Here is a 26,786-nt window from a genome sequence, read left to right as displayed (position 1 = left end):
GGTGGGGGGGGGCGAGTGTATACCTGTCCTTTTTTCCCCCAAGGTAAGTCTTTCCGCTCCCGGAATTGGAATGACTCCTTACCCCCTCCCTTAAAACCCACATCCTTTCATCTTTCCCTCTCCTTCCCTCTTTCCTGACGAAGCAACCGTTGGTTGCGAAAACTTGAATTTTGTGTGTATGTTTGTGTGTCTATCGACCTGCCAGCACTTTTGTTTGGTAAGTCACATCATCTTTGTTTTTAGATATATTTTTCCCACGTGGAATGTTTCCCTCTATTATAAACATTTGAAAAATTTAGATAGTATAAGGGTCATGGTCTGATTGGCCATGATTACAAAAAAACTTTGATTGTTTTTTTCTGCCAAAAAAACGTGATTGTAAATGCGTTGCTTCAAAAAGAGAAAATGAACAAAATTTCTTTCTAAGGAAGAAATAAACATAAAAGATATAATGGATTCTGCCACAGCATTTGTAAACTAGGTCAGTGCCTTAACTGCAGACGAAGGATATAGTGGAAACAGTATTTTCGGTGCAGACCTACGAGAATTTGAATATGAACTGGCAAATGGTCGAATTTTATCAAACATGTATGCTGTAGCAGAATCTATTTTATCTGTAACACATTCTTACAGTGTCCCAACTTCGTATGTCATTATTGATACAAAGATGTACTACTTTTTTTTTTCTTTTTTTCCACTCCCAAGCACAAAATGGACAAATTGAACCAAGGGCGAGGCAGCAAATAACGCAGAAAAGTCATTTTAACATAGTTGTTGAACTGGCACCTTTGGCAAACTTACCAAGAACCATATTATTCATTGGTCAAAATGTTTTCATTCCAGGTTTAAAATACACCATTGTAGTGTTGGTTGACACTTGGATTGGGCAAATCAGTGGAGTTACATTTAAAGAATGTGGAATTCAGAAATCCTTAAATGGAAAACATATTCACCAGAGATCATGAACCACTAAATACATCCAGCTGTGTACTTTTTTAGACAATATAAACTTGTTGTTCACAGGCTGGAAGATTGCATTAGAAATAAATTTGTTCTGGAGACATCATAAGATGCATTACAATGAAACTACATTTAGTTGTTTATCACAAGATGTCTTCTCTAGTTGTCTTGGACTCGATCATTTATGCCTGACAGACGTGTGGATATTGGACAGAGGAAACCATAATGAATTTTAATGTCATACTAGAATCAGTGTTATGAATAGGAAATAGTGATTTTGGTATAAAACATTGTGAAATCAATGCTGTTATTAATTGTTTGCAGTGTTCTCAAAAGTTATGCCCAAAACATTTTGTAATAAGAACACTTTGAAATAAGTCATATGAGCACTGTCATATGATGCAGCAAAGAAATGCCATTTTACAGTAGAAACGTCAAGTCCGTATTTGTCGAAAAATTGTATCTTATACTGATTGTGAATGAACATAACCTTTGTCCGTATAATTATGCATGTATCTATGTACGTACATACGTTAAAGGATGAAAATAAATGTATTCATTAGTATTTAAACAGGCTTTCCCATTACATACTGAAAGTATATTGTGGAGTTTATTTTTGTTAGGGAATAACACTGCCGTTCGCATGCAAAACAGACATATGGCTCATGAATGAATGATCTTATTGCCCGAAAATGAGGCATTTCCTTAACAGCAAGTGTTCACCACTTCATTTACAGACTCAAAATGAGCCTGGTATATGAGTTTCACCTGAACACAACTCGTACAGTTGAAACACCTACTTTGTGAATATTTTGTGCAATCAGCCTTTAAAGAAAAAAGAAAATGAAAAAAACTGTAATTTCATATGAAGCTTTTTGTTGGACGATTGTTTAAAATTTCTTAGAGGCCAAACTCAATAACAAAGTGTCTCAAACAACTATGTTCAACTTCGGTAATAAATAGAACATACAGAGAATTTTGTTTATTATAGGTTTGACCAGAGCTCAAATGTAAGCGCAACAAATTGCCCAAAAAAATGTGACAGAGGAAATGTAAAATCCTTGTACAACATTGTAACAGGAGATGAAACATGACTATATTCACACAGTCCATACACTACGCAGTTGTTTGCTGTTTGCAGTTTACAGTATGAACTGAAATCAACAAAATGGCTTGTTCATGAACCACTTCCAAGAAAATGGTTTCTTGTTTCTTTGGTTACAGTTGATGAATTGCAATCATTGCTTAGAGAACTGAAAAAAGTTAATACAGAATGACATGCAATAATTTGTTTGCTACTAGCCATCGATAAATAAGGAATAACAGCTGAAAACATTGCATCATTCATCATCATCATGACGCCAACTGTCAAATGGCACACCATGCAATTGTTTATTTGATTGAGAAAATATTTGAATTTATGTTTTATTCTTGTTGTTTATTACCTGATGGTGTCTGTTTTTTTCCCCCCATATGTCAAATAAAAAATACATGAACATCGATTATCATCATTTCAAGAAGCTGTTGAATCCTCCCAAAACCATGTTTTTGAGTCACAAACATCAGAATTTAAAAAGTAGTTTCAAGAATTCACACATGTGTAAAAATGTGTAAATTTTGAAAGTGGATATTTTGAGATACGATAAAGGATTTGTACCTAAAAAATTTCTCCCTCATGTTGTATAAAGTGAATCTGAGAATGAATCATCCATGCAAATAGAGTAGGTACTGAGCAGCAGACTAGCCTCCTCTTCCCTCTCCACATAGAAATATCTCAATTTAACATTTTACAGTAAAATTTTCTCTGGTTAATTCTAACACATGACTTTTGATTTACAGGTTATTTGGCTCGAGAAACTGTGTCACAAATAATGGACCTTACCTTTCTAGCTAGAGAAGATATGACAATTACACGTGATCCAGTTAACAAAAATTATCCAGCACTGTTTGGACCAAATCTGCCTCAATTTCCTATGGAAGGAGTAGAGAAGATTGTAAGTGTTTCACCTTAGGTGTAAATTCTACTTCTTGGTGCTTTTCCTAACCACTGCCTCAACAAACATTATGTCCTTAAAATATGACAGATCAAAGCTTACACAATCCACAGACAAATGGGATACAAGGTTTATCTCCCTTATGGTAACTGAAGACTATGGGAACAGAAAGGGTATTTGACCACAAATCTAAAACAAATAATCACAGAATCAAGTGAATGACGTGATCACAAGACAGTATCTATGAGAAAAAATGAAAAAGGAAAAGGAAACATTCCTTTTGTACAGATATACGAGGGACGTTTCATAAATAATGCACCCTAATTTTTTTTGCTTATACATTTGTTTGTTTGTATAACAGTGGTATAGAGCTCTTCCAGAGAAATATGACGACATCCATGCCAAGGTTTTCTTCAACTTCATGGACAAGCTGAAGTCTTGTGGACTCATGTCTGGGCTGTAGGGAGGATGTGGCAAAACTTCTCATCTGTTTTCGTGCAGTCTTTTGGGCTACAACATTGCCGATATGTGGATGAGCACTGTCATTGGGAATGAGTGGCTCAGCTTTAAGCAACTGAGGACAGGTTTCGTTGTGCATTTTTCTGAACAGGTTTTGCATGAAGTTACAATTATGCATTGCTGTGAGACTTGATCCTCATGGGACACTGTCATGGAGATTCCTTGGTGATCATAAGCAAAAATCACCATTTAGTTGAGCTTTTGAGCACATGGAATTTTTTTTTGATCTGGAGAATCTGAAGCTCTCCAGTCACTGGACTGTGATTTCAACTCTGTTTCAAAGTCTCTAGTCCATGTTTCATCAGTAGTGACATTTCAACACACAAATCCTTGACCTTCACAGTTGAAGCGTTGTCTGATCAAGGTTACAATGTCAAGGCATTACTGCTTCTCTCCAGCAGTAAAACAGTGTGGGACCCATCTCACAGAATTGTTTCTTATCTTCAAAACATTTGTCAAAGTACAGAAGCCTGATGTTGGAGGAATTCCTGTGGCATCAGTATGTTAATCACTAGTTACACTGTGATCTTCTTCAAGAGCATCTGCCACAAGTTTCACATTTCTCTCATCTGTTGACATTTTTGGCCTTCTGGGTCTTATTACCTACTCGTGTGTTCATACGACCACTGCAAAAATGATTAACCCAACGTGAAACTGTACTATGGTCCACTGTAAACTCATCACAAACTTCACTTGATGGGCTGTGGATTTCTGTCGGGTTTTACCATGTAAAGGTTACATATTGATGTACAACCTCTGCTCTTGAACAGTCACAGTACCCAAAGCTCCTGCACGGTCCATTTCTACCTGTGTTAGAGTACACAGTGAGAAAACAAAAACACATGCTTCTTCCTCAATCTCCCTACTACATCTGGTATAATTTTCAGTGTTGTTGCATCAAAAAATCGACAGTAATACCAACCTGATCATTATTGTATGAAATGTTGCTCGTATTTAAAGTGAAGCAGTCTTCAGTTCAAAGACTGTTTTAAATATCACAGTGCTTTACTAGGCATGGTCCTGTTGGAGGCAGTATGTCATTGCCTTCCTCTGACTTTTCCTGCCAGTTATAGGAGAACCTACAGTTTAACGTGGTTTCCAGTGCAGCTTGGCATTTTTCATACCAACAAATATTAGTGGAGATGGAAGAAGTGATAAGTGACAGATAAAAATCCTATGCTTGATCAGGGATTGAACCAGAGATCTCCTGATTTGTAATGAGGCATTTTACCATTGAGCCACACAAGAAACAAACAAAAAAATTGCTATTTACACTTATTTAGTAGTTGCCTTTGTTCCCAGTTGATGCATAAATTGATTTCTCTTAGACTGCTGTTCACTTGGGAGTGTCTATCCCTGAGAGGTACTTCAAAAAATTTGTTTTTGTGTCTCTGAATAATTTTCAATATATTCACTATACCAGTTGCTCTGGCTGTTAAAGTTACTACTGTTGCAAAAATGTCATAACATTATGTAATGTAAACAGTATTTGGAATTTGTAAATACTAAATACACCCTGATACAAATCACTTTCAATAAATAAAATCAAATACCACTCTTTAAGCAAATATAAAGTCTACACTCCCCCTCCCCATCTTATTCCAGTATTCTGTTGAAAGTACAATACTGTGTACAGCCATGGAGAGCGTAAACATAAATTCAACATTTCCTGTAAAATATATATATATATATAATACTGATGTCACAGTTTCTGTGTATCTCATCTCATCAGCCCTGCAAATGGCTGTTCAGTTCTTTTTTATGTAAGGCATAGTAACAATGACTTTACAATATTATGACAAAATAGCATCCTTTCTCTCTCTATTGGTTTCTAAATTCCAAGTTGAAACACTTAGTTACACGATTTTTTCTTGAACATGCCTGCATGGAATAGCATTAATGGCTTTATTCTTATTGTTTTTAATCCTGAATTTCTCAGATGGATGGCATCCATCACAATGTTATTACATTTTTGCACCAGTATTAATTTTAATATCAACAGGAACTGGTACACTGTATATATTGAAAAGTACAGAGCAGTTACAGATGATTGGTGTTCCTTGTTCAGCCACAAAAAGCAACACAGTAACAGGGGAATCGTTAGTATGAGTTTAGTAAGACATATAGTGGAGTGAAGATTAAGTAAATCAAATCTGCATGTGAGAAGAGAGACGTAAGGCACACAAAGATGGCAAAGGACTGCAACAGCCATGATTCCAGTTTGAACAGTAACAATGAAATGCAGACAGTCAACAGGTCATAGGTGAGAACTATGAGGAGAGGAAGAGGGAGATAATACCCAGAGGTGGATGTTGTTTTGTTCAGTGTGTCCCCCCTGCGGGTCCGGGGTAAGAATAGGCCCGAGGTATTCCTGCCTGTCGTAAGAGGCGACTAAAAGTAGTTTCAACCTTTTTGGCCTTCCATGTAATGGTCCCCCTTGGGGTTTGACCTCCATTTTTCAAAATTCTACAGAAGTACGAGCCTTTTGGGGAAGGACACCTTACATGGTGTACCACTGGTCCTAAGTGCACTAAGACCTTGGCACTCACCATTGCACCGGCGTTGTAACCATACCCACTATTCCTCAAATTGGGCCTAAACGCCTGATGGGTTGTCCAAGTTACGCCCATAGTGCATCTCCATCTGCACCAGCGATCATGATGGACTTTCCATGGCACCAGAAATCCAGCACGGTAGCCAGCCCGTTGTGGTGGGGTCGTCATGTACCCTCTAGGTTGTAGCCCCCTGACAACACAGGGATCGTACTGCCGATACCTGAGCTGCACCCTCCCCACGTCGGCCAAGGAGTAGATGCCCGTCTCCTTGGGGCATCAGGACTCCCGGCAATGGTCATCCTGCCAGGTGGCCCTTGCTGCGGCTGGGTGGCGCCCGTGGGGAGAGCCCCTGGTCGGAGTGGGTGGTATCGGGGCGGACGTTTCGCAGATGAAACGTCAACATGTATCAGGTCGCTCTGCGGCCGAGTCTTTCAAAAGAAAAGGTACCGTTTCTAGTTCTAGTTCTAGTTCTCCTGCCCTTTCCCCCTTGGCCACTCCATGGGAGGAGGGACAGGCCCGCCGGCTTGGGGCGAAGTACTTCCCCCGCTATTTGGTCTGTTCTCGAACCGATGGGGGGACGTTCGCCACCTCCAAGCCCATGTTCTTTGTTCAGCACATTGAGGACGTCTTCGGGGAAATCGAGGCTCTCAGCAAGATGCGTTCAGGGTCCGTCCTTATCAAGACCACCTCCGCCACACAGTCGGCGGCGCTCCAGGCGTGCGCCCGCGTAGGGGACATCCCAGTATCCATTATCCCACATCTGGCACTAAATAGGACGCGGGGGGTTATTTTCCATCGTGACCTCCTGCTGCAATCTGATAAGGAGCTCAGGGCCAACCTGGAGCGCCGAGGCGTGCATTTCATCCGGCGAGTCCAGCGCGGCCCCAAAGACCGTCGCATCGACACCAGGGCCTTTATCCTCGCCTTCGAGGGGGACGTTTTCCCGGAGAAGGTAAAGGTGATGTGCTATCGGTGTGACGTGCGACCTTACGTCCCGCCTCCTATGCGCTGTTTTAGGTGTTTGCGCTTTGGGCACATGTCATCACGGTGTGAGGCTGAGCCCCTTTGTGGCGATTGTGGACGTCCTCTTCGTGAGGAACATACATGCACCCCACCACCTCGGTGCGTTAATTGTCCTGGCGTCCACTCGCCTAGATCCTCAGACTGCCCCGCATATCAGAAGGAAAAGAAGATACAAGAAATCAAAACTTTGGATCGGCTCTCTTATTCTGAGGCCCGGAAGAAGTACGACTGCCTCCATCCCGTGCCATTGACCACCTCGTTTGCCTCAGTTGTGTCCACTCCTTCCTCGGTATCCTCACCCCGATCCTGTCCCCCCTCCGCCTCCTCCACCCATCAGGGAGCTCTGCCTCCGCCTCCCAAATCCCTCCCTTCCAAATCCTCCTCCCCCGTGGCCCCCACCCCCTCTGCCCCAGGGGCCACCCTTCCTCCTCCTCCTCCTCCTCCCCCTCCCCCCACGCCACCTGAGAAGCGATCCTCTTCTCAGGCGTCCATCGGGGAAACGTTCCGGACCCCAGCTTCCAAGGTCCGGCGTTCCAAAACGGACCCCGCGCGTGAGGACCTTCTTCGGGTCCAGCCCACCATCCCTGTGCCTCCTCGGCCTTCCAAGAAGGCCTCCAAGAAGAAGTCTCTATCCCCCTCTCCACCCCGGCGCGTTTCGTCTGACGCTCCATCCGTGAGTCGCTGCTCCCGGCCGTCCTCAGTTTTGCCGGGACGCTCTGCTGCCAGGCGCTCCGCCGGCCTTTCGTCGGCAAATGGTGCGGCCCGTCCTACACAACCAGGGACAGCGGCCGCAGCTGGCGACGAGTCGATGGAACCGGATCCGCCTCCCGTCGGTTGTAGTGTAGTTCCCTCGCAACCTGGCCCTCCGCGGCCGTCGAGGTGACCAGCTCTTCCCCCGTCTCGTTCCCCCAACATTTTGACTAGCGATGGCGTTGTTTCATTGGAACATAAGAGGTATTCGATCTAATCGGGAGGAATTACAACTGCTCCTCCGCCTGCACTGTCCGCTCGTCCTTGGTCTCCAGGAAACCAAGTTGCGCCCGACTGACCGTATTGCCTTTACCCACTATACCTCGGAGCGGTATGACCTCACCCCTGTGGACGGTATCCCAGCTCATGGTGGGGTCATGTTGCTCGTTCGGGACGATGTTTATTACCATCCCATCCCATTGACCACCCCACTCCAAGCAATAGCTGTCCGCATTACTCTTTCTGCTTTTACTTTTTCAGTTTGTACCATCTACACTCCACCATCATCTGCTGTTAGTCGGGCTGACATGATGCACCTGATCGTTCAGCTTCCCCCGCCGTTTTTATTGTTTGGCGACTTCAGTGCCCATCATCCCCTTTGGGGCTCTCCTGCGTCCTGTCCCAGAGGCTCACTCTTGGCGGATGTCTTCAACCATCTCAATCTTGTCTGCCTCAATACCGGCGCCCCGACTTTCCTTTCGGACTCTACTCATACCTACTCCCACTTGGACCTCTCGATCTGTTCTGCCACTCTTGCCCGTCGGTTCGAGTGGTATGTCCTTTCTGACACCTATTTGAGCGACCACTTCCCCTGTGTCGTTCGTCTCCTGCACCACACCCCATCCCCACGTCCTTCGAGCTGGAACATACTGAAAGCTGACTGGGGACTGTACTCCTCTCTGGCGACCTTTCCGGACCACGATTTTCCCAGTTGTGACAGTCAGGTCGAATACCTCACGGCTGTTATCATCAATGCTGCCGAACGTTCCATTCCTCGTACTACTTCTTCTTCACGTCGCGTTTCCTTCCCCTGGTGGAACGAGGCTTGTAGGGACGCTATCCGTGCTAGACGACGTGCTTTACGCACCTTTCGCCGCCATCCTACGTTGGCGAATTGTATTGAATACAAACGACTCCGAGCGCAATGCCGTAGAGTCATCAAAGACAGCAAAAAAGCTTGTTGGGCCTCTTTCACCAGCTCCTTTAACAGTTTCACTCCCTCTTCTGTCGTTTGGGGTAGCCTGCGCCGGCTGTCGGGCATTAAGGCCCACTCCTCAGTACCGGGCCTGACCTCAGGTAATGAGGTCCTTGTTGATCCTGTGGCTGTCTCCAATGCCTTTGGCCGCTTTTTCGCGGAGTTTTCAAGCTCCGCCCATTACCATCCTGCCTTCCTTCCCAGGAAAGAGGCAGAAGAGGCTCGGCGACCTTCCTCCCACTCGCTGAATCTGGAAACTTACAATGCCCCCTTTACTATGCGGGAACTCGAACGTGCGCTTGCACTGTCCCAGTCCTCTGCTCCGGGGCCAGATGCCATTCACGTTCAGATGCTGGCACACCTTTCTCCGGCGGGCAAAAGCTTCCTTCTTCGTACCTACAATCGCGTCTGGACCGAAGGTCAAGTCCCCATGCGTTGGCGTGACGCCGTTGTTGTTCCTATACCCAAACCCGGGAAGGATAGACACCTTCCTTCTAGTTACCGCCCCATTTCTCTTACAAGCTGTGTCTGTAAGGTGATGGAGCACATGGTTAATGCTCGGTTAGTCTGGATTCTTGAATCTCGACGACTACTTACTAATGTCCAATGCGGCTTTCGTCGCCGCCGCTCCGCTGTTGACCACCTTGTGACCTTGTCGACATCCATCATGAACAACTTTTTGCGAAGGCGCCAAACGGTAGCCGTGTTCTTCGACTTGGAGAAGGCTTATGATACCTGTTGGAGAGGAGGTATCCTCCGCACTATGCACAGGTGGGGCCTACGCGGTCGCCTGCCCCTTTTTATTGATTCCTTTTTAACGGATCGAAAGTTTAGGGTACGTGTGGGTTCCGTATTGTCCGACGTCTTCCTCCAGGAGAACGGAGTGCCTCAGGGCTCCGTCTTGAGCGTAGCCCTTTTTGCCATAGCGATCAATCCAATTATGGATTGCATTCCACCTAATGTCTCAGGCTCTCTCTTTGTCGATGACTTCGCGATCTACTGCAGTGCCCAGAGAACATGCCTCCTGGAGCGCTGCCTTCAGCCTCTACTCATGGAGCGTGGCAAATGGCTTCCGGTTCTCTGAAGAGAAGACAGTTTGTATCAACTTTTGGCGATATAAAGCGTTCCTTCCGCCATCCTTACATCTCGGTCCCGTTGTTCTCCCATTCGTGGACACAACTAAGTTTCTAGGGCTCACGTTGGACAGGAAACTGTGTTGGTCTCCACATGTCTCTTATTTGGCGGCCCGTTGTACACGTTCCCTTAATGTCCTCAGAGTTCTTAGCGGTTCATCTTGGGGAGCGGATTGCACTGTCCTGCTTCGCTTGTATCGGTCCATAGTCCGATTGAAGCTGGATTATGGGAGCTTCGTCCGCTCGGCCGTCCCTCTTACGCCGGCTCAACTCCATCCACCATCGGGGGATACGTCTTGCGACCGGAGCCTTCTACACTAGTCCTGTGGAGAGTCTTTATGCTGAAGCTGCCGAGTTACCATTGACCTACCGGCGCGACGTACTGCTGTGTCGGTATGCCTGCCGGCTGTTGTCTATGCCCGACCACCCCTCTTACGAGTCCTTCTTCGCCGATTCTCTCGACCGTCAGTATGGGTTGTATGTGTCTGCCCTGCTGCCCCCCCGGAGTCCGCTTCCGTCGCCTGCTTCGACAATTGGATTTTGCCCTCCCTACCACCTTCAGAGAGGGTGAGAGCCCGACACCACCTTGGCTCCAGGCTTCGGTTCCTATTTATCTCGACCTCAGCTCACTCCCGAAGGAGGGTACTCCGGCTGCAGTGTATTGCTCACGGTTTGTCGAACTTCGTGCTCGACTTGCCGGTCACACCTTTATTTACACCGATGGCTCCAAAACTGACGATGGTGTCGGCTGTGCCTTTGTCGTCGGGGCCGCCACCTTTAAATACCGGCTCCTCGACCAATGTTCCAGCTTTACGGCCGAGCTTTTTGCTCTCCATCAGGCCATTCAGTATGCCCGCCGCCACCGCCATTCATCGTATGTACTCTGCTCTGACTCACTCAGTGCTCTTCAGAGCCTTGGAGCTCCCTATCCGGTCCATCCCTTGATTCAACGGATACAGCAGTCCCTCCATTCTTTCGCTAATAATGGTGGTTCTGTCAGCTTTCTGTGGGTTCCCGGACATGTAGGAGTGCCTGGGAATGAGGCTGCGGATGCTGCAGCCAAGGCTGCAGTCCTCCTGCCTCGGCCAGCCTCCCATTGTGTCCCGTCATCTGACGCTCATGGGGATGTATGTAAGAGGCTTGTGTCGTTGTGGTGGGATGCTTGGTCATCCCTCCAAGGAAACAAGCTCCGGGCAGTAAAACTGCTCCCAACTGCTTGGACAACATCCTCCCGACCATCTCGGCGCGAGGAGGTCCTTCTGACCAGGTTGCGGATTGGGCATTGCCGGTTTAGCCACCGCTACCTGCTCTCCAGTGATCCAGCCCCGCAGTGCCCTTGTGGTCAGGCATTAACAGTGCGCCATGTTTTATTGTCGTGTCCCCGTTATAGTCAATTTCGTGTTATCCTGTCCCTGCCATCTACTTTACCGGATGTTTTAGCTGATGATGCTCGAGCAGCTGCTCGTATTCTGCGTTTTATAACTTTAACTGGCTTGTCCAAAGACATTTAACCTTTTTACTTATTTTATCTGCATCTTTGTCAGGTACTTCTGGTGTCCCCCCATCCCCTTGAGTTTTAGCAGATTCCATTTGCTCTAACACCAGTGACTGGGCGCTAATGACCTCAGCAGTTGAGCGCCCTTAAACCCTACCAAAAAAAAAAAAAAAAAAAAAAAAATTTGTTCAGTGTCTGCAGCCAAGGTCCGTAGTTCTGGATCGGTAGAAGTCATTGGACTTTCCCCTGCTGATGTTTTGTGTCTGCCAGCTGACAATATTGCCAGGCTATAACAATACACTACATGAATGTACCACAGCTGTTACGAAGTGACTGTCATGTCAAGTCAACCAGTAAGCTCCTTGCACTCCCCTGAGAATTCATGTAGAATGTTGTAAACAAACTATATTTTTGATAGACGTGAGCGAGAGAGGGACTATTAAAAAATAAAGAAGACCAATGAGAAAAACTAATTGAAATAAAAGTACATGATGGGAGTCGTGCTTTAAATAATGAAACAAATACCTATGTGTCTTCTGTTTTGTTTTTGGGCATGCTTAGAAACAGTTTATTCAAAGCTGATACTGAAGACAGTGTTACTGACAATGGATATAAATTGATGCAACTCAAGGCATAGGGGACTCACAAAAACATGAAAACTGGAAAAGGAAAATAAAATTAAAAAAACTTGCAAAAGGAAATGAGGAAACACTTGAAAACATCCAACCTTGGAATAGGTAACAGAAAATGTGGAAAAGGCGGCAAAAGAGCAAAGTGATGGTAAAAGAAATTAGGGAATCAGGAAGAAATAACTAGAAATGAGAAGGGAGTAGGCTGTAGAGGAAAGGACAGAAAGTACTAGTAAAAGATACTGGAGACATAGTTTGTGTTGGAGAAATAGTTTCTTCTTGTAATCACTTGCGCTGGCAACATCTCCAAGGAAGACACATGATTCCCAACATTTATAGTTGTAATTGATATTGGTCTTTATACTGGTTGCTGGTGAGGAGGAAATTTAGTTATTAGTATTTTATTAATTATCTCATTCATAAGCAGCCATATCACAGTCGCTCAAGAAAGTTATAATTAAGCTTTACTTGTTTAATCAGAACCGGACGATGACTCTCCTTGTCTGCAGTCTCGATGATTCGAAGCGATCTGCAATCCTGTGTAAATAAAATGTCTCGGTTTTCTTGCATTGCGTACTCAGTTGGAAAACCTCAGATCAAGCAGAAATTTTGCTTTGATAGAGTTTAATTATCCGATGAAATAATGGAGCTCTTGGATCTAATAATTGCAGGTTTGTTTCCAATTCATCGGAAGTTCCCTTCTGTTTACCAACAAAACGACGCCTCCACGCAAATTTCCAATTAGAGAATACATATATAATACACACCTTTGATGTAAATGCTAAATATATATTTTCTTGAGTAGCATACAATATATTTTCGATTTCTTTCTTCCAGTAATGTCAATAGCAAAATTACAATTATTCACTGTGGCTATTCGGCACGGAGAAGATCCTAGAAGTCCTCTCAATACATACCAGAGATAATATTACAAAGAGTAATTATGCGCTCCTGGAATAGTAATAGTACTGTACTACTTTTCTCAACGATTTTGCGAGTATGTAGATGGTCAAGTAGGAAACGTAATTCACTCATAGAATTGTGCAGGGAGAATTAGTAGAATATAATGAGAGATTACACATTCAACATAAAATATTTCTCTAATTGTGTGGCTTTCTGATTAATATTAAGTACTTTTTGCATATATAATTCACCCTGTTGTGAACTACTATTGTCTGCACATGTCTATTTTAAAAACAACTGTGAAGTAGAGATGCACGTATACAGACAAAAAAAAATATTAGGCAGCCAGAAGACCCGGTTAGGTATCGGTGTAACTTCACACACACACACACACACACACACACACACACACACACACACACACACACACACACACACAGTGGCTAATGTAACTGATTAGAGATGTAATTCTTTGTCACAGTTAGGTCAACCACCAGTGTGTGTTAATGCAGTTCATGTTTAGTGTTGTCACCAGACCTGTTAGTGTATGTAAAATGTGTAAACAGTGTTAAAAGTTGAGTGATCACTGTGGAAGTTATTGTTGTGTTATCTTGATGAGATGCATTATCAACACTTGACAGACTTCGAAAGGGGCCTCATCAGCTGGCTGGCCAAATCGTGCAGTATCTGAAATTTTAGGACATTTGGAGGTGACAGTAGCCTAATGTAGGAGCACTTGGGAACATAAGGGCAGGCATAATTGTCATCAAAGTTCCAGTCAACCACATCTGACCACAGCAAGGGATGTCTCGTACACAAAGTACGTCATAATCCCTTCGTACCTGCATCTGCTGTCTTGGAACAAGTAGTGGACTCCATGCAACATTGTATGTCATTGTCACTATTGTTTAGGGACTAGCAGTACCTGGGTTAAGGAATTATCATCCCATATTTGGGCTACTGTTAACACCATAATACAAATGGCTGTGCACGGTGTGGTGCTATGACCGGGAAGCATGGACTGCTGTTAAATGGTGTTGCATTGTGTTCGGTGATGAATGCAGTGCTGCACAACCCTGGATTACCGTTGCCAGCGAGTATCATGGAAACGTTGTTTTGGAGAATCACTGCAGTGTTACTTCTGGTATCATGTGACATCAGGTCGCAGTTGGTAGTAATTGAGGGAACTCTGACGGAACAGTGTTAAGTCATTGACATCCTACTTCCTCATGTGCTACTTCTATACGAGAGGCAATACTCATCCTCATAAGGCGTATGTGTCTATGAACTGTCTGTGTGATACTGAGTTACTCACATGATGAGTAAGATCCCCAGATTATTCCACAGTATTCCCAATTCTGACTGTATGTTGAGATGGTCAATTTAACAAAGCAGCTCAGGCACTAGGGTAGGTCTAAAAATAGTACATTACTAAAATGTTGAACAGCAATCAACTGTGGATTGAAAAATAACAAGATAATTATTCTTACTGGACATAGAATAGGTCATACATCTTCTTCAGAATATGGTTTTAAAACCTTTGAAACAATGTTCAAGGTTTAATAAACTCGTATTATGCAAATGGTTGGCTGTTACTTCTAATGTACTGAAAAGCTCTTGCATGGACAGTTGCTGAATTGCAGCCATGTTCAAAACCTTGAGATTTTTTTCTGGGCGATTAAATAAACGACAAATTACACTACAGGATAAATTAGTGAACTTTTTAATGTTCCTTAATAAGAAGCAATAAGTAAAGCCAATAGCAGCTGTCATACTCCTGTTCAGTCGTTGGTATAGCTTATTGTATACCATTTTGTTGTGAATTCTTGAATTGTATCGATTGCCATGAATTTCTTTCTTTCACCAATTCAGTTATGTGCTACAGGAAAGGCTAGAAACATAAAGGAGATCAGCGAACTAAATTGATAATGAAACAGTAATAATGTTTTCATTAAGAACCAAAACATGATAATGAGTGCCCACAATGAAACAGAGTGTTGCCTGATGGCATTGCAGGTACATGACATGGTTAGTAAAGTATGTAAGTGGAGCAGATACAAATGGAAAATTGTTCTAGTGATGATACTTGCTGTAGGTGCAGAAATCAAAGGACTTTTAATGGCCTTCAAAGCACACATTCTTATGGTTTGCCGGCCGAAGTGGCCGTGCGGTTAAAGGCGCTGCAGTCTGGAACCGCAGGACCGCTACGGTCGCAGGTTCGAATCCTGCCTCGGGCATGGATGTTTGTGATGTCCTTAGGTTAGTTAGGCTTAACTAGTTCTAAGTTCTAGGGGACTAATGACCTCAGCAGTTGAGTCCCATAGTGCTCAGAGCCATTTTTTTCTTATGGTCTGGCACCTGGGAATAGAGTTCTCAGAAATCAGTGAAGCTGGTTGATACTACTGTCCTAAGTGTCTATTGAAAATGGTTGAAGGGCAGTGAAACTGTGAACAATCGACAAGGTGTTGAAGATCCCATGACATGAGAGAAGCAAAACAAGATGGATGGCAATCTGTGGAAGATTGACAACATAGTACATTACTGGTGCAGACACAAGTGTTTTGATGGACACCATTCGGCACACAGCGATGAACATGGGGCTGTGCAGCAGATAATCCATGGCCATGGGATCATTGAAATTTGACCACCCTTGCAGATAAAACTCATTTCTTGTTACTCAAGGTTGATGATGGTGTCTGAATAGGCTATTGTCCAGGCAAAAGACTGCTCAAAACATGGACCATGCTGTGAACAAAGGTCAGTGGGGACATTATTATACTATGAAAGATGTACAGCTGGTCTTCCATGGGACCTGTGTTAGTAGTCAACAATTGGTGGTAGACTTCATGAACATTATTGTGGACCATCGGCATCCCTTCATACTTGATGTCTTCTCCACTGGTGATAGCATCCTCTAGCTGTATAATGTCCATCTCGCAAGACTAAATCATGCTACAGTAGTTAGAGGAACATGCTAGCGAACTCACCTAGATATTGTGGCCACCAGATTCGCTTGATCTGAACCTTACTGAATGTATCTGGGATGCTATCGGGCACCAGCTCTGTGGACACAAATGAGCAACCTGTAATTTTTGGAAATTGTGTGACATGTACATAGATATCCAGTGAAACATGCTTCCAGAAACGTACCAAGGACTTCTGGAATTCATACCATCTGTAATCACTTCTGTGTAATGTTGCAGCGGTGGACCATCAGCTAATACACAGGCAGTCATAATGTTTTGGCTCATCAGTATATTTTGATTTTTTTGTTTTTGGAAATTTTATGTTGTTCATTACTGATGCACAAAGATTTTTCTCTGGTCTGTTATGAAACGGTTAAATATCACAGATAATAACCATCTTGTGAAAAGGAAAGTTGCTACTCACCATATAGTGGAGATGCTGAGTCGCAGATAGGCACAACAAAAGACTGTCACAAATAACAGCTTTCGGCCAGTAAGGCCTTCTTCAGAATTAGACGGCAAACACACACTAGAACACTCACGCAAACGCCACTCGCACACACATTACTGCTGTCTCAGGCAACCGAGGCCACACACGAATCCAATCTGCATTTGGATTGCGCTTCATTAACTTCTGTGCAGAAAGGTGTGCAGTATATTGCTGCATCCATTTTCAATAAGCTACCACAAGAATTCAAAAATCTTGGCGATAATCCATGCACTTTCAAATTAGAACTGAAGAGTTTCCTTGTGGATCACTCCTTCTATTTTATTGAGGAGTTCCTTGAAAAATTAAACTGATTCTTATATTATATTCTGGATTGCATTTACTTAAACTTATGGCTTGACTTTTTTGGGTTCATAAACATTTTACTTTATCTGTTGTTACTTTTTGTCATAATTTCATGTACTGACATGTTCCACGACGTTGGAGATTTGCTCCTCAATTTGGTCCTATGTAACTATACAAGTAAATAAAAAATAAAATAAAATAGAGTATAAATAAATCATTAGAACTCATCGAAAAACTGACAAGTTCAGTATCTAGTCGTCAAGGCTATTAGAACTAAGGTTGTTATGAGTGATTTTAGTTCGTAGGATGATGAAATAAATCTGTTGTGGTCATGCTTGAAGGATGTAGGTTAAAACTTAAATTAGGGTAGCCAGACAGTGACTCCTTCTCCCAAATGCGTATTAATTGTAGCATTAGCTCATTTAGTCTCGGACATTATATTTGTATGACCCTCAATGGGATACATGGCACACTTTGAATTGAAAGTTGTGCATTCTATATGCAGTTTCCCAGGAGGAATTGTCAATATTCACATGACAGGATTGATCTTCCAGAACAAAAAAAGTCATTAAACAAAGGCCCTAAAGTTTACATCATAAGAGTTATGAGCACTTGTTCATCCTCAATACTGTGAAGCAAATCTCTTCTATTGAACAAGTGCCCATAGGATTTAAGGTACACGTTTTAGAACTCGTGTTTACTGGAAAATTTCTTGTTTTAGTCCATACTACCTCATCCCAGAATATGGAAAGCAAAGAGATATTTGTTTCATAGTATCAAAGATGATGATGTTACCTCCTAAAATCTATAACCTGAACTGCTGCTGAATTGTTACTAATAAGAGAATACTCCTGTCATGTTTTATTCATATGTGTTCACGCGTGCGTGCATTTGCACAAATTTTATGGTCCTGCAATAGTTTTCTGAACTGCTGCTGAATTGTTACTAATAAGAGAATACTCCTGTCATGTTTTATTCATATGTGTTCACGCGTGCGTGCATTTGCACAAATTTTATGGTCCTGCAATAGTTTTCTGAACTGCTGCTGAATTGTTACTAATAAGAGAATACTCCTGTCATGTTTTATTCATATGTGTTCATGTGTGCGTGCATTTGCACAAAGTCCTGCAATAGTTTTCCAATATTGAGGAGTATGAATGCAGCTTTATTCCTGTGAACTTCTTGCAGTTGTTGATAAAATTAATTTTTTTTCCTTTCATGTTTTGTTTGTTTCAGTATGGCATAACACCAGTAATTCCTTCAGAGATTGAAGCGGCTTTAGCACGTTATTGGTCTCCGTGTTTCTATCCATTCAGTACATTTTCACGAAATGTGGGACCCCAAGTCCATAAAAGGCTTCTAGCATGCTGACGGAAGGAAAAAAAAAAAATCATACAGTTGAGACTCCATCTTTTTCAGATATTGTCTGTAGGTTTCACGTGACTTACTGACATGTTGACTGACTTTGTACTGATTAGCACTTTAAAACAAGTTGAAAATGATATGTAAGCTGTACAGTGTAATTAGGTAATTTATTTTATTTCTGCTGTTTTTGTAAGTAATTGCATTATAAATGCTTACATAGAAAAAGGTAAACTGAAGAACAGTGATTTCAAACATTATAACTGTAAGCCTTACTTCATTTAGATGTTGACATGACAGAGAGAATTGGTACACATACTGTCGAATGTGTCGAATGTAGCCTTGTAGTAGTATTGGTGCAAGACATCACTAATCAGTTAGGGGACCAGCAGTGAATGTTAGAGATAATAACAGGTACAGTATAATGGATCTAGGGCCTTTCATTGTTTGTGGAAAGTGTAGGCAAAAATATTGGATATTTGCATCCCATTTCTGTTGGTAAATTGATGTATCCTTACAGTGCCATCCTTCAAAAGGATATCATAAATATTAATCTGTCAGACAGAAACAGAGTGAAAATTGAACTAAAGTCAGCAGTTGCAGCAAACAATCCACTGCAGGTACCTATATTTAAAGAAAAAACCTGTATGGGTGTATTCCCAATTTATTGTTATATAAATATGTGATCATATATTGTATTGATACAATGCTAAAAGATAAACAAATCTACACAAAAATGCAGGGTTAATACGTAGTTACTAGCGTCAAATGATACACACGGAAGGTGACAATACTGGTCTGCAAGACTTGCATGTAGGTCACAAATGTTATCACTTCATGTGATGATCTTGGGTAGGAGATACTCAATAAAAAGATATATTGCTCCAGTAATGCAATGCAGGGATTGTTTATGATATAACTATCATGTCCCACAGTGCAAAACCAAAACTAGATGCAGTAAATGCTATGGTCTGCATTCAGTAGATGTTTGCATCCAAGAAGTGCCGTGTTGTGTATACTGTCACAGTGCACTCCTCACTACAGAAAAGACAGTATTATGAAAAGGATAGTCGCTTCTCACTATATAGCGGAGATGCTGAGTCACAGATGGGCACAACAAAAAGACTGTTAGCAAGGAAACTTTCAGCCAGAAAGGCCTTCATCTGCTGCTACGTAGTGGGCAGCCACTGTCCTCCTCATAATATTGTCATTATCCATTCCTGGATTTTCTACTATTTGATTTCACTACAGACAAGTCATGCCAATCTCATAAACACCAACAATAAAAGGTGCAGAGATAATATTTTATATATATATATATATATAAAAAGGAATTTCCACCCCTACAACAACGGGTGTTGGAAGCAGTAAGTGCACCTGTAACTCAAGATCAGTTGCCTGATGTAATGCAGCCAATACCATAACAGCAACAGCAATAACAATACCAAATATAGCATACTCGTACAGCACAATATCCAGGCATCAAAAGTATAGGGAATTGTCAGCAGAGCGATTGAGTATCAAGAAAAATGTATACCGCAACATTTTCCCATCCACCCTATCTTACATAATCCATATCCACACACAACTCACTACAGACAATACAATATTATGAAAAGGATAGTTCCTACTTGCCATATAGCAGAGATGCTAAGTTTATGATAGGCACAACAAAATCTCACCAACATTACAATATTACATATTGAGTTTGTTGCTGTGATCTTCAGTCGGAAGTCTAGTTTGGTGCAGCTCTGTATGCTACTGTATCCTATGCAAACCTCTTCGTCTCTGAGTAACTACTGCAATCTACATCTTCCTGAATCTCCTTACTGTAGTCATCTCTTGGATTTCCCTCTATGGTTTTTAACCCCCTTACTTCCCTCCAGTACTAAATTGGTGATCCCTTGATGTCTGAGAATGTGTCCTATCAACTGATCCCCTCCCACAAGTAACGTGATCGACCCATCTAATCTTCAGCATTCTTCTGTAGCACCACATTTTGAAAGCTTCTGTTCTCTTTTTCTCTGAACTGTTTATCGTCTATGTTTCATTTACACACATGGTTACGCTCCAGACAAATGCCTTCAGAAAAGACTTCAGAACACTTCAATCTGAATTAAATGTTAACAAATTTCTCTTCTTCAGAAATGCTTTTCATGCCCTTGCCAGTCTCCATTTTCTGTCCTCTCTACTTCAGCTGCCCAAATAGAAAAACTCATCTACTACTTGAAGTGTCTCGTTCCCGAATCTGATTCCCTCAGGATAATCTTATTTAATTAAACTACATTCCATTATCCTTATTTTGCTTTTGTTGATGTTCATTATATGCTGCACTCAAGACAACGTCCATTCCATTCAACTGCTGTTCCAAGTCCTTTGCTGTCTCTGACAGAATTACAATGCCATTGCCAAACCTCAACATTTTTATTCCTTCTCCCTGAACTTTAATTTCAGTTCCAAATTTTTCTTTGGTTTCCTTTACTGCTTGTTCAGTGTACATATTGAATAACATTGTGGATAGGCTACAACCTTTCTCAACCTCTGCCTCCCTTTCATGCCTCTCGACTCCTGTAACTGCCATCTGGTTACTGTACAAGCTTCTTCTTGAAGTCTGTGAGTATTTCACCTGTCATGTACATCTTGCGCACCAGATAGAAGAGTTTTGTCATTGGTGGCTCTCCCAAGGCTATCAGCAGTTCTGATGGAATATTGACTACCCTCAGGGCCTTGTTTCAACTTAAACCTTCCAGAGCTTTGCCAAATTCTTCTCAAAGAATTATGGTTCCCATCTCATCGTCATCTATGTCCACTTCCCATTCTATAATGTTGCTTTCAAATCCATGTCCCTTGTACAGGCACTATGTATACGCCTTCCACATTTCAGCTTTCCAATCTTTACTCAGAACTTGTTTACCATGTGAGCTCTTGATACCTCTCTTCCTCAAATGCCTCTTTAATTTTCCTGTAGGCAGTATGTATCTTTCCCGTAGCGAAGTATGTTTCTAAATCCTTACATTTGTCCTAATGCCATTCCTGCTTAGCAGTTCTGCACTTCATGTCAATCTCATTTTTTAAACATTTGTATTCCATTTCACCTGCTTCATTTTTAAGTTTCCACTTTTCATCAATTAATTTTATTGTAAAAATATTTAAGAAGCTGAGTCCATACCATCATGAGCCATTCGCATACAGTCTCACAGTTACGAGGGTTGTACCAAAAGTAATGCTCCCAATGAGCTACAACCTTGAGAGAAGGTGCTAGGCTAAAGCAGACAACAGTGCCATGGCCAGTGGTTCCCCCCACTCTCGAGCACGCCCGTCCGCAATTCGCTAAGCTGCTTAGTGTGGGCTTGGCAGCCGACAGAGATGGAAGTGCTGATAGCTGCTCTCGCCAAGTGCGATGTTAGAGCCGTAATCCGGTTTCTCCATGCAAAGAATTTGCTGCCCGTGGAGGTACATTGGCTACTGACTGAGGTTTATGGTGAAGAGGGCATGTCCGTTCAGCACATCCGCAAATGGTGCAGTGCTTTTGCTGAGGGTCGCATGGAAGTTTACGATGATGAATGGAGTGGAAATCCACCGGCCGGTTCCAGATGCGATTGTCCAGATGATCAATAGTGAGCTGCTCAAAGGTCATAGGGTCACTGTCCGTGAACTTGTTCAACTCATTCCTAAAGCTTCCCACAGCACCACTGAAAGAACTGTAAGAGAAACATTGGGTTATCGCAAGGTGTGTGCTCGCTGAATCACCGGATGCTGACTGATGGACGCCTTGACTATGCTCGCAAGTTTCTTCAACAGTGTGAGTGGGGAGGCAACAAGGAGAAGTTGCTGGACTCTGTTGTCATGGGAGATGAAATATGGGTGTTTAATTACACCCCTGAAACAAAACAACAGTCTTGTCAATGGCGTCACTCGGGTCACTCACACCAAAGAAATTCAAACAAGCGCAGTCGGCAGGAAAGGTTATGGCGACTGTGTTTTGGGATTTGGAAGGCAGTACTCCTCATAGATTTCATGCAACCTGGGACGACAATAAACTCAGGCAGATATTGTGAAACATTGGCCAAACTCTGGTGAGCAATCCAGAATCGCCAGAGAGGACAACTGAAGGAGGGAGTAACCCTTCTTCATGACAGCGCTCAACCCCATGCCACTCGTCAAACACAGGAGCTTTTGAAGAAATTTGGGTGGACTGTTATGCCCCATCCCCTGTACAGCCCGGACTTAGCCTCCAGCGATTATGACCTCTTCCCCAAGCTAAAAGAACGCTTAGGTGGCAAATGCTTCAACAGCAGCAAAGAAGTCCAAGCAGAGGTCACACACTTTCTCAACAGGTTGGAGGGAGACTTCTTCGACTTAAGAATACAAAAGCTGGAGCACAGTCTTCAAAAGTGTGTCGAAAAAGATTGAGACTATATTGAAAAATAGACAAAAGTGTAAGCTTTTCAACGATGTATAAATTAATAACAATAAACTATGTTTTTTATTTGTAAAGAAATATTGGAACCTTATTTTTGGTACAACCCTTGTACTTGCCTGTTCTTATCTACTAACAACAAAACGTCTGAAGTATGAAAAAATGGAAAATCCAGGATGGAATGTAACAATATTATGAAAAGGATGGCTCCTACTCACCATATAAGGGAGATGCTGAGTCACAAATCAGCACAACAAAAAGACTGTTGAAAAGTGAGCTTTTGGCCAACAAGGCCTCTGTCGAAAATACACACCAGGAATGGATATCTTAAGAAAGGAATGCCACCATTTAATGAGTTAGATAGAATCGCCTTACCTTATTTGTGGAGATTTTAATGTCCAAGGCCATGTTTGTGGATGTGACTGTCAAGATAGTTATGTAGCAACATTATTTGAAATTGTTGATGAATTCGGTTTTTGTTTTGAATGGTGGATCATCAGCATTGATTCTGAGAGTGGGACAGTGCCTATCTGATGTCAGTATAACTCTGTGTTCACATCGCTACGGATCTACAGTGGAATATTCTCAACTGTCCCATGGGGACAGAAAAGTGTGCCAAAGAGATACATATTATTCAAGATTACCCTTGGGGACTTGCAACCCATCAAGAAAGGGGAAAGTAAATTAGAAGACTGGATGAAATATCAAGAAATAGTAGCAGACCACATTAAGACAATAATCACACAGTCACAGATGAAAGTCAAGAAACATCAGATGCAAAGTTCATAAGGGGAACACTAGACTGAGGCAGACAACTAAATTAGCCATTGCCAAGCACTGTCTGAAATTCATCCATTCCATGATTTATGATGAGACAAGGGTTCTGGCACTGATCCCCGGATACTGGAACAGTGTTATAAAGAGAGTCTACAGAGAAAACCTCGTGAATCGTGTATCTGATATCTGGCAGAATACCCGATTGCTCAAGATGTCAGGAATGTCTGTCGTAGCGCGTGTGTAGCTACTTACCATACAGTGGTGCTGTTGATTCACAGACAGGCACAACAAAAAGACTGCTAAACAAGTAAACTTTCAGGAAAAAGGCCGCCTCCTGAAATAGACAAAAAGAGCGCGCGCACCCACACACACACACACACACACACACACACACACACACACACACACAACCACTGTCTCTGGCTGTCGAAGACAGACTGTGAGCAACAGCACATGACAGGAGAAGCAATCTGGGTGGTCACGGTAAGTAGGAGGCTGTGAAGATGGTACAAAATCGTAGACGTTTCATTCAAGAAAGACAATGCTTAATTCAGCGACTAGCAAATCAATACTCCCTGAGATTATTTCTTCTTCTGACATCTCACTGATCATCAAGTAGCACAGGAAATTTTAAAAAATCCCAAGTAACAAAATTTACTGTGTGCAACCAGTAAAGCCTGCGTATCACTAAAAACTAGTTTAAAAAACCTGAAAATAGGGACTTTCTTGTAGTAAATCTTTTGTTGTATTAACATTAACAAAAACTAATGTAAAATTCATTGTTTGAACCTCATAAGCCATGTGCAGGTGGAGTTTAATACTTTGTGACTACATAACTGATTAGCACTTCATATGCAATCTCCCTGAATTTATATATAACCCAGTTATTTCACTGTTGATATAAACTATTTTTAAACAGTGACTTAAGCCAACAAATAACATGTTACTGTCATTGTATGACATACTAGGTTTAGGACCAAATTGTTTAATGAAGCGTTATATTTCACACTTTTAGACATCAGCAGTGAGTTTTCATGGTTCTTACAGAATCTGAAGGAAAAATTAATAAATTTGACTCAAAGGTTGTGATGTTGTCTTTTATCAGATTTTGTCTTGTAATTTGCTGATGATTCCTTTTTGTTGCTATTATTAATGAAATAATTAATGATGTGAATGACATCTTACACAGCTTAGATTTTACCTTGAAATAAAAATAACGGAAACATCATGAGAAAATCTAGTCTGTATTAGATGTCTTTAAAGACAACAGTCCGAGGGAGGTGACACAGTGATTAGGAAAACCAGACTCACATTTATGAGGACAGCACTACAAATCTCCATCTGCCCATCCAGATTTAGGTTTTCTGTTGATTTTGTAAATCACTTACACCAAACGCCAGGATGGTGCTTTTCAGAATCACATCGCTAATATCTTTCTCTATTTCTTATCAATCTGAACTTGTGCTATGTCTCTAATCGTTTTATTTTTGATGGGACCATAGACCCTAGTCTTCCTTCTTTCCTTTTTTAAAATCAACCATTATGGCAATAAGGAAGGGACACTTCCAAAAGTGGTGGGAGTGGCCAGATTATTTTTGAAATCCTTACAAATGTGTCTTTAAAAATTAATAGTAGTTATAAGCCAGTCTGAAGACCAGTTGAAACATCGTAATGGTTAATATTAATTAGCATGTGGGAGTAGTGTGTCTTACTCCAACTTGTGAACTAACTTATCCAGTCAAGTATAGCAGATCAAATAATTTAATGAGGAATTTGAGTCAATTAGAAGTAGGAGTATCTCGCACATTCGTAGCACTTACAGAAGTTAAAGTAATAAGAAGCGTTGACTGACACAGATTGCCCTTTTTTTAATGTCTTAAAAAGTTTTCTGTTCTCTTCCCTGAAACAGTAGGTTGCAGCTTTCAACAATTTGATTAGTTTTGAAATATTTTACTCATTTAAATGTGAATCTTAGGTTAAAACATTTTCATTTTGGTCCTATCAATCACACGACGTGTTGAAGCACCTTTATTTATTTATTTATTTACATGAATTTACCAACTAAGGACCACGTTACAAATTCTATTTCATGTTCACTTTTTTCTTTCTCTTCTCTCGGGCTGCTCTTCTGCCTCCTGCCATTTTTGCCAGATGTTCAGCTGTTAGTTTCGTGCTGGTATTCGGTTTTGGAGCCTCCAGTAAAACCTCGAATTCAGTTATTGCATCTCTGTACTTGTCCTTATTCATTGCATCCATTTCTGTAAGTCAAAGTTCAACGAGGTCTTTCTTTATTCCTTGCAACCAGGAGTTGGGTGTTTTCGTATGTTGAATTATATTGAAGATTTTCTTCATTAATCTGCCATCATCCATTCTCACCAGATGGCCAAAGAACATCAGCCTTCTCTTTTTCATTTCTGTTGAGACTGGTTTAATAAATTGGTAGATCATCTCATTTCTCATCTTTTCCCATTTTTCACCATTTTTTGTCCACCAACAATCTTCCTTAGAATTACTCTTTCCTTCTTCTCAAGCTCATCTATTAGTCCTTTGTTCTTGAAGTAGTGTGTTTCTGCTGCATATTGAACTTCTGTTCTCGTCACTGTATTTTAGTGTAATAACTTTGCATTTTGAAATAGGCATCTTTTGTTGTACAGCTTCTGTGTTAAAATGTGTGCCCTCCTAAGTTCATCTACTCGAAGTTTGACAGCTTCTTTTTCTATGCCAGTATCCATTATTGTTCCTCCCAAATATTTCGATACATCCAGTAATTGTGTGCATTGCTTTGATTTCCTTATATTTTTTAGACATGAAGTTAGTTTTTTATTGTGATATCTGTAAACCAAATTTAGCTTCATGCTTTGCTAAGATTTCTATTTGTTAAATTGGATCTGCTATATTTGTGGATAGGAGAGCAATATCATCTGCAAAAGCTAGTGCATGTATCATAAGGCCTTTAACTGATCCTCCGGAAGAAATTCCCTTTACTTTTTGTTGTGTGTATTCCTCCAATGTCTCCCTCATAATCTTTTCCAAATTCCCCCAGAGTTCTAATGACCCTTTCTCTGTCTATGGAGTCATACGCTTTTCTAAGATAGATAAACATCTTAACATGAGGTTAACCGGCACATGTTCTAATTATGTTTTTAAGGTTAATAATTTGCTCCAAACAGCCTCTCCCTTTTCTAAATCCACCTTGATATTCTCCTATCTGTGCATTGAGAACTGGTTCAATCCTGTTTAGTAATATCTTGGAAAGGACCTTGTATGGAACGGATAGAAGGGAAATCCCCCCCCCCCCCCCCCCTGCAATTG

General features: G+C 41.8%; 1 protein-coding gene across 4 annotated transcripts in view; it reads left to right on the top strand.

The window, feature by feature from the left end:
* The window catches only part of LOC124596282 (transcription initiation protein SPT3 homolog), a 123,458-nt gene extending 104,947 nt beyond the window's left edge, over positions 1-18,511 (top strand). For all 4 annotated transcript variants that reach the window (XM_047135372.1, XM_047135375.1, XM_047135373.1 and 1 more), the window contains 2 exons: positions 2,800-2,954; positions 18,152-18,511. In XM_047135372.1, the coding sequence (XP_046991328.1) occupies positions 2,800-2,954; positions 18,152-18,286 (290 nt within the window). In that variant the 3' untranslated portion in view covers positions 18,287-18,511. The remainder of the gene's footprint in view (positions 1-2,799; positions 2,955-18,151) is intronic.
* The last annotated feature ends 8,275 nt before the right edge of the window (positions 18,512-26,786 follow it).

This window comes from Schistocerca americana, chromosome 2, assembly GCF_021461395.2.
Source record: "Schistocerca americana isolate TAMUIC-IGC-003095 chromosome 2, iqSchAmer2.1, whole genome shotgun sequence".
In the NCBI taxonomy this organism is placed as follows: Eukaryota; Metazoa; Arthropoda; class Insecta; order Orthoptera; family Acrididae; genus Schistocerca; species Schistocerca americana.
The sequence above is the reverse complement of the archived record's forward strand: the minus strand, read 5'-3'. Positions and strand labels throughout refer to the sequence as shown.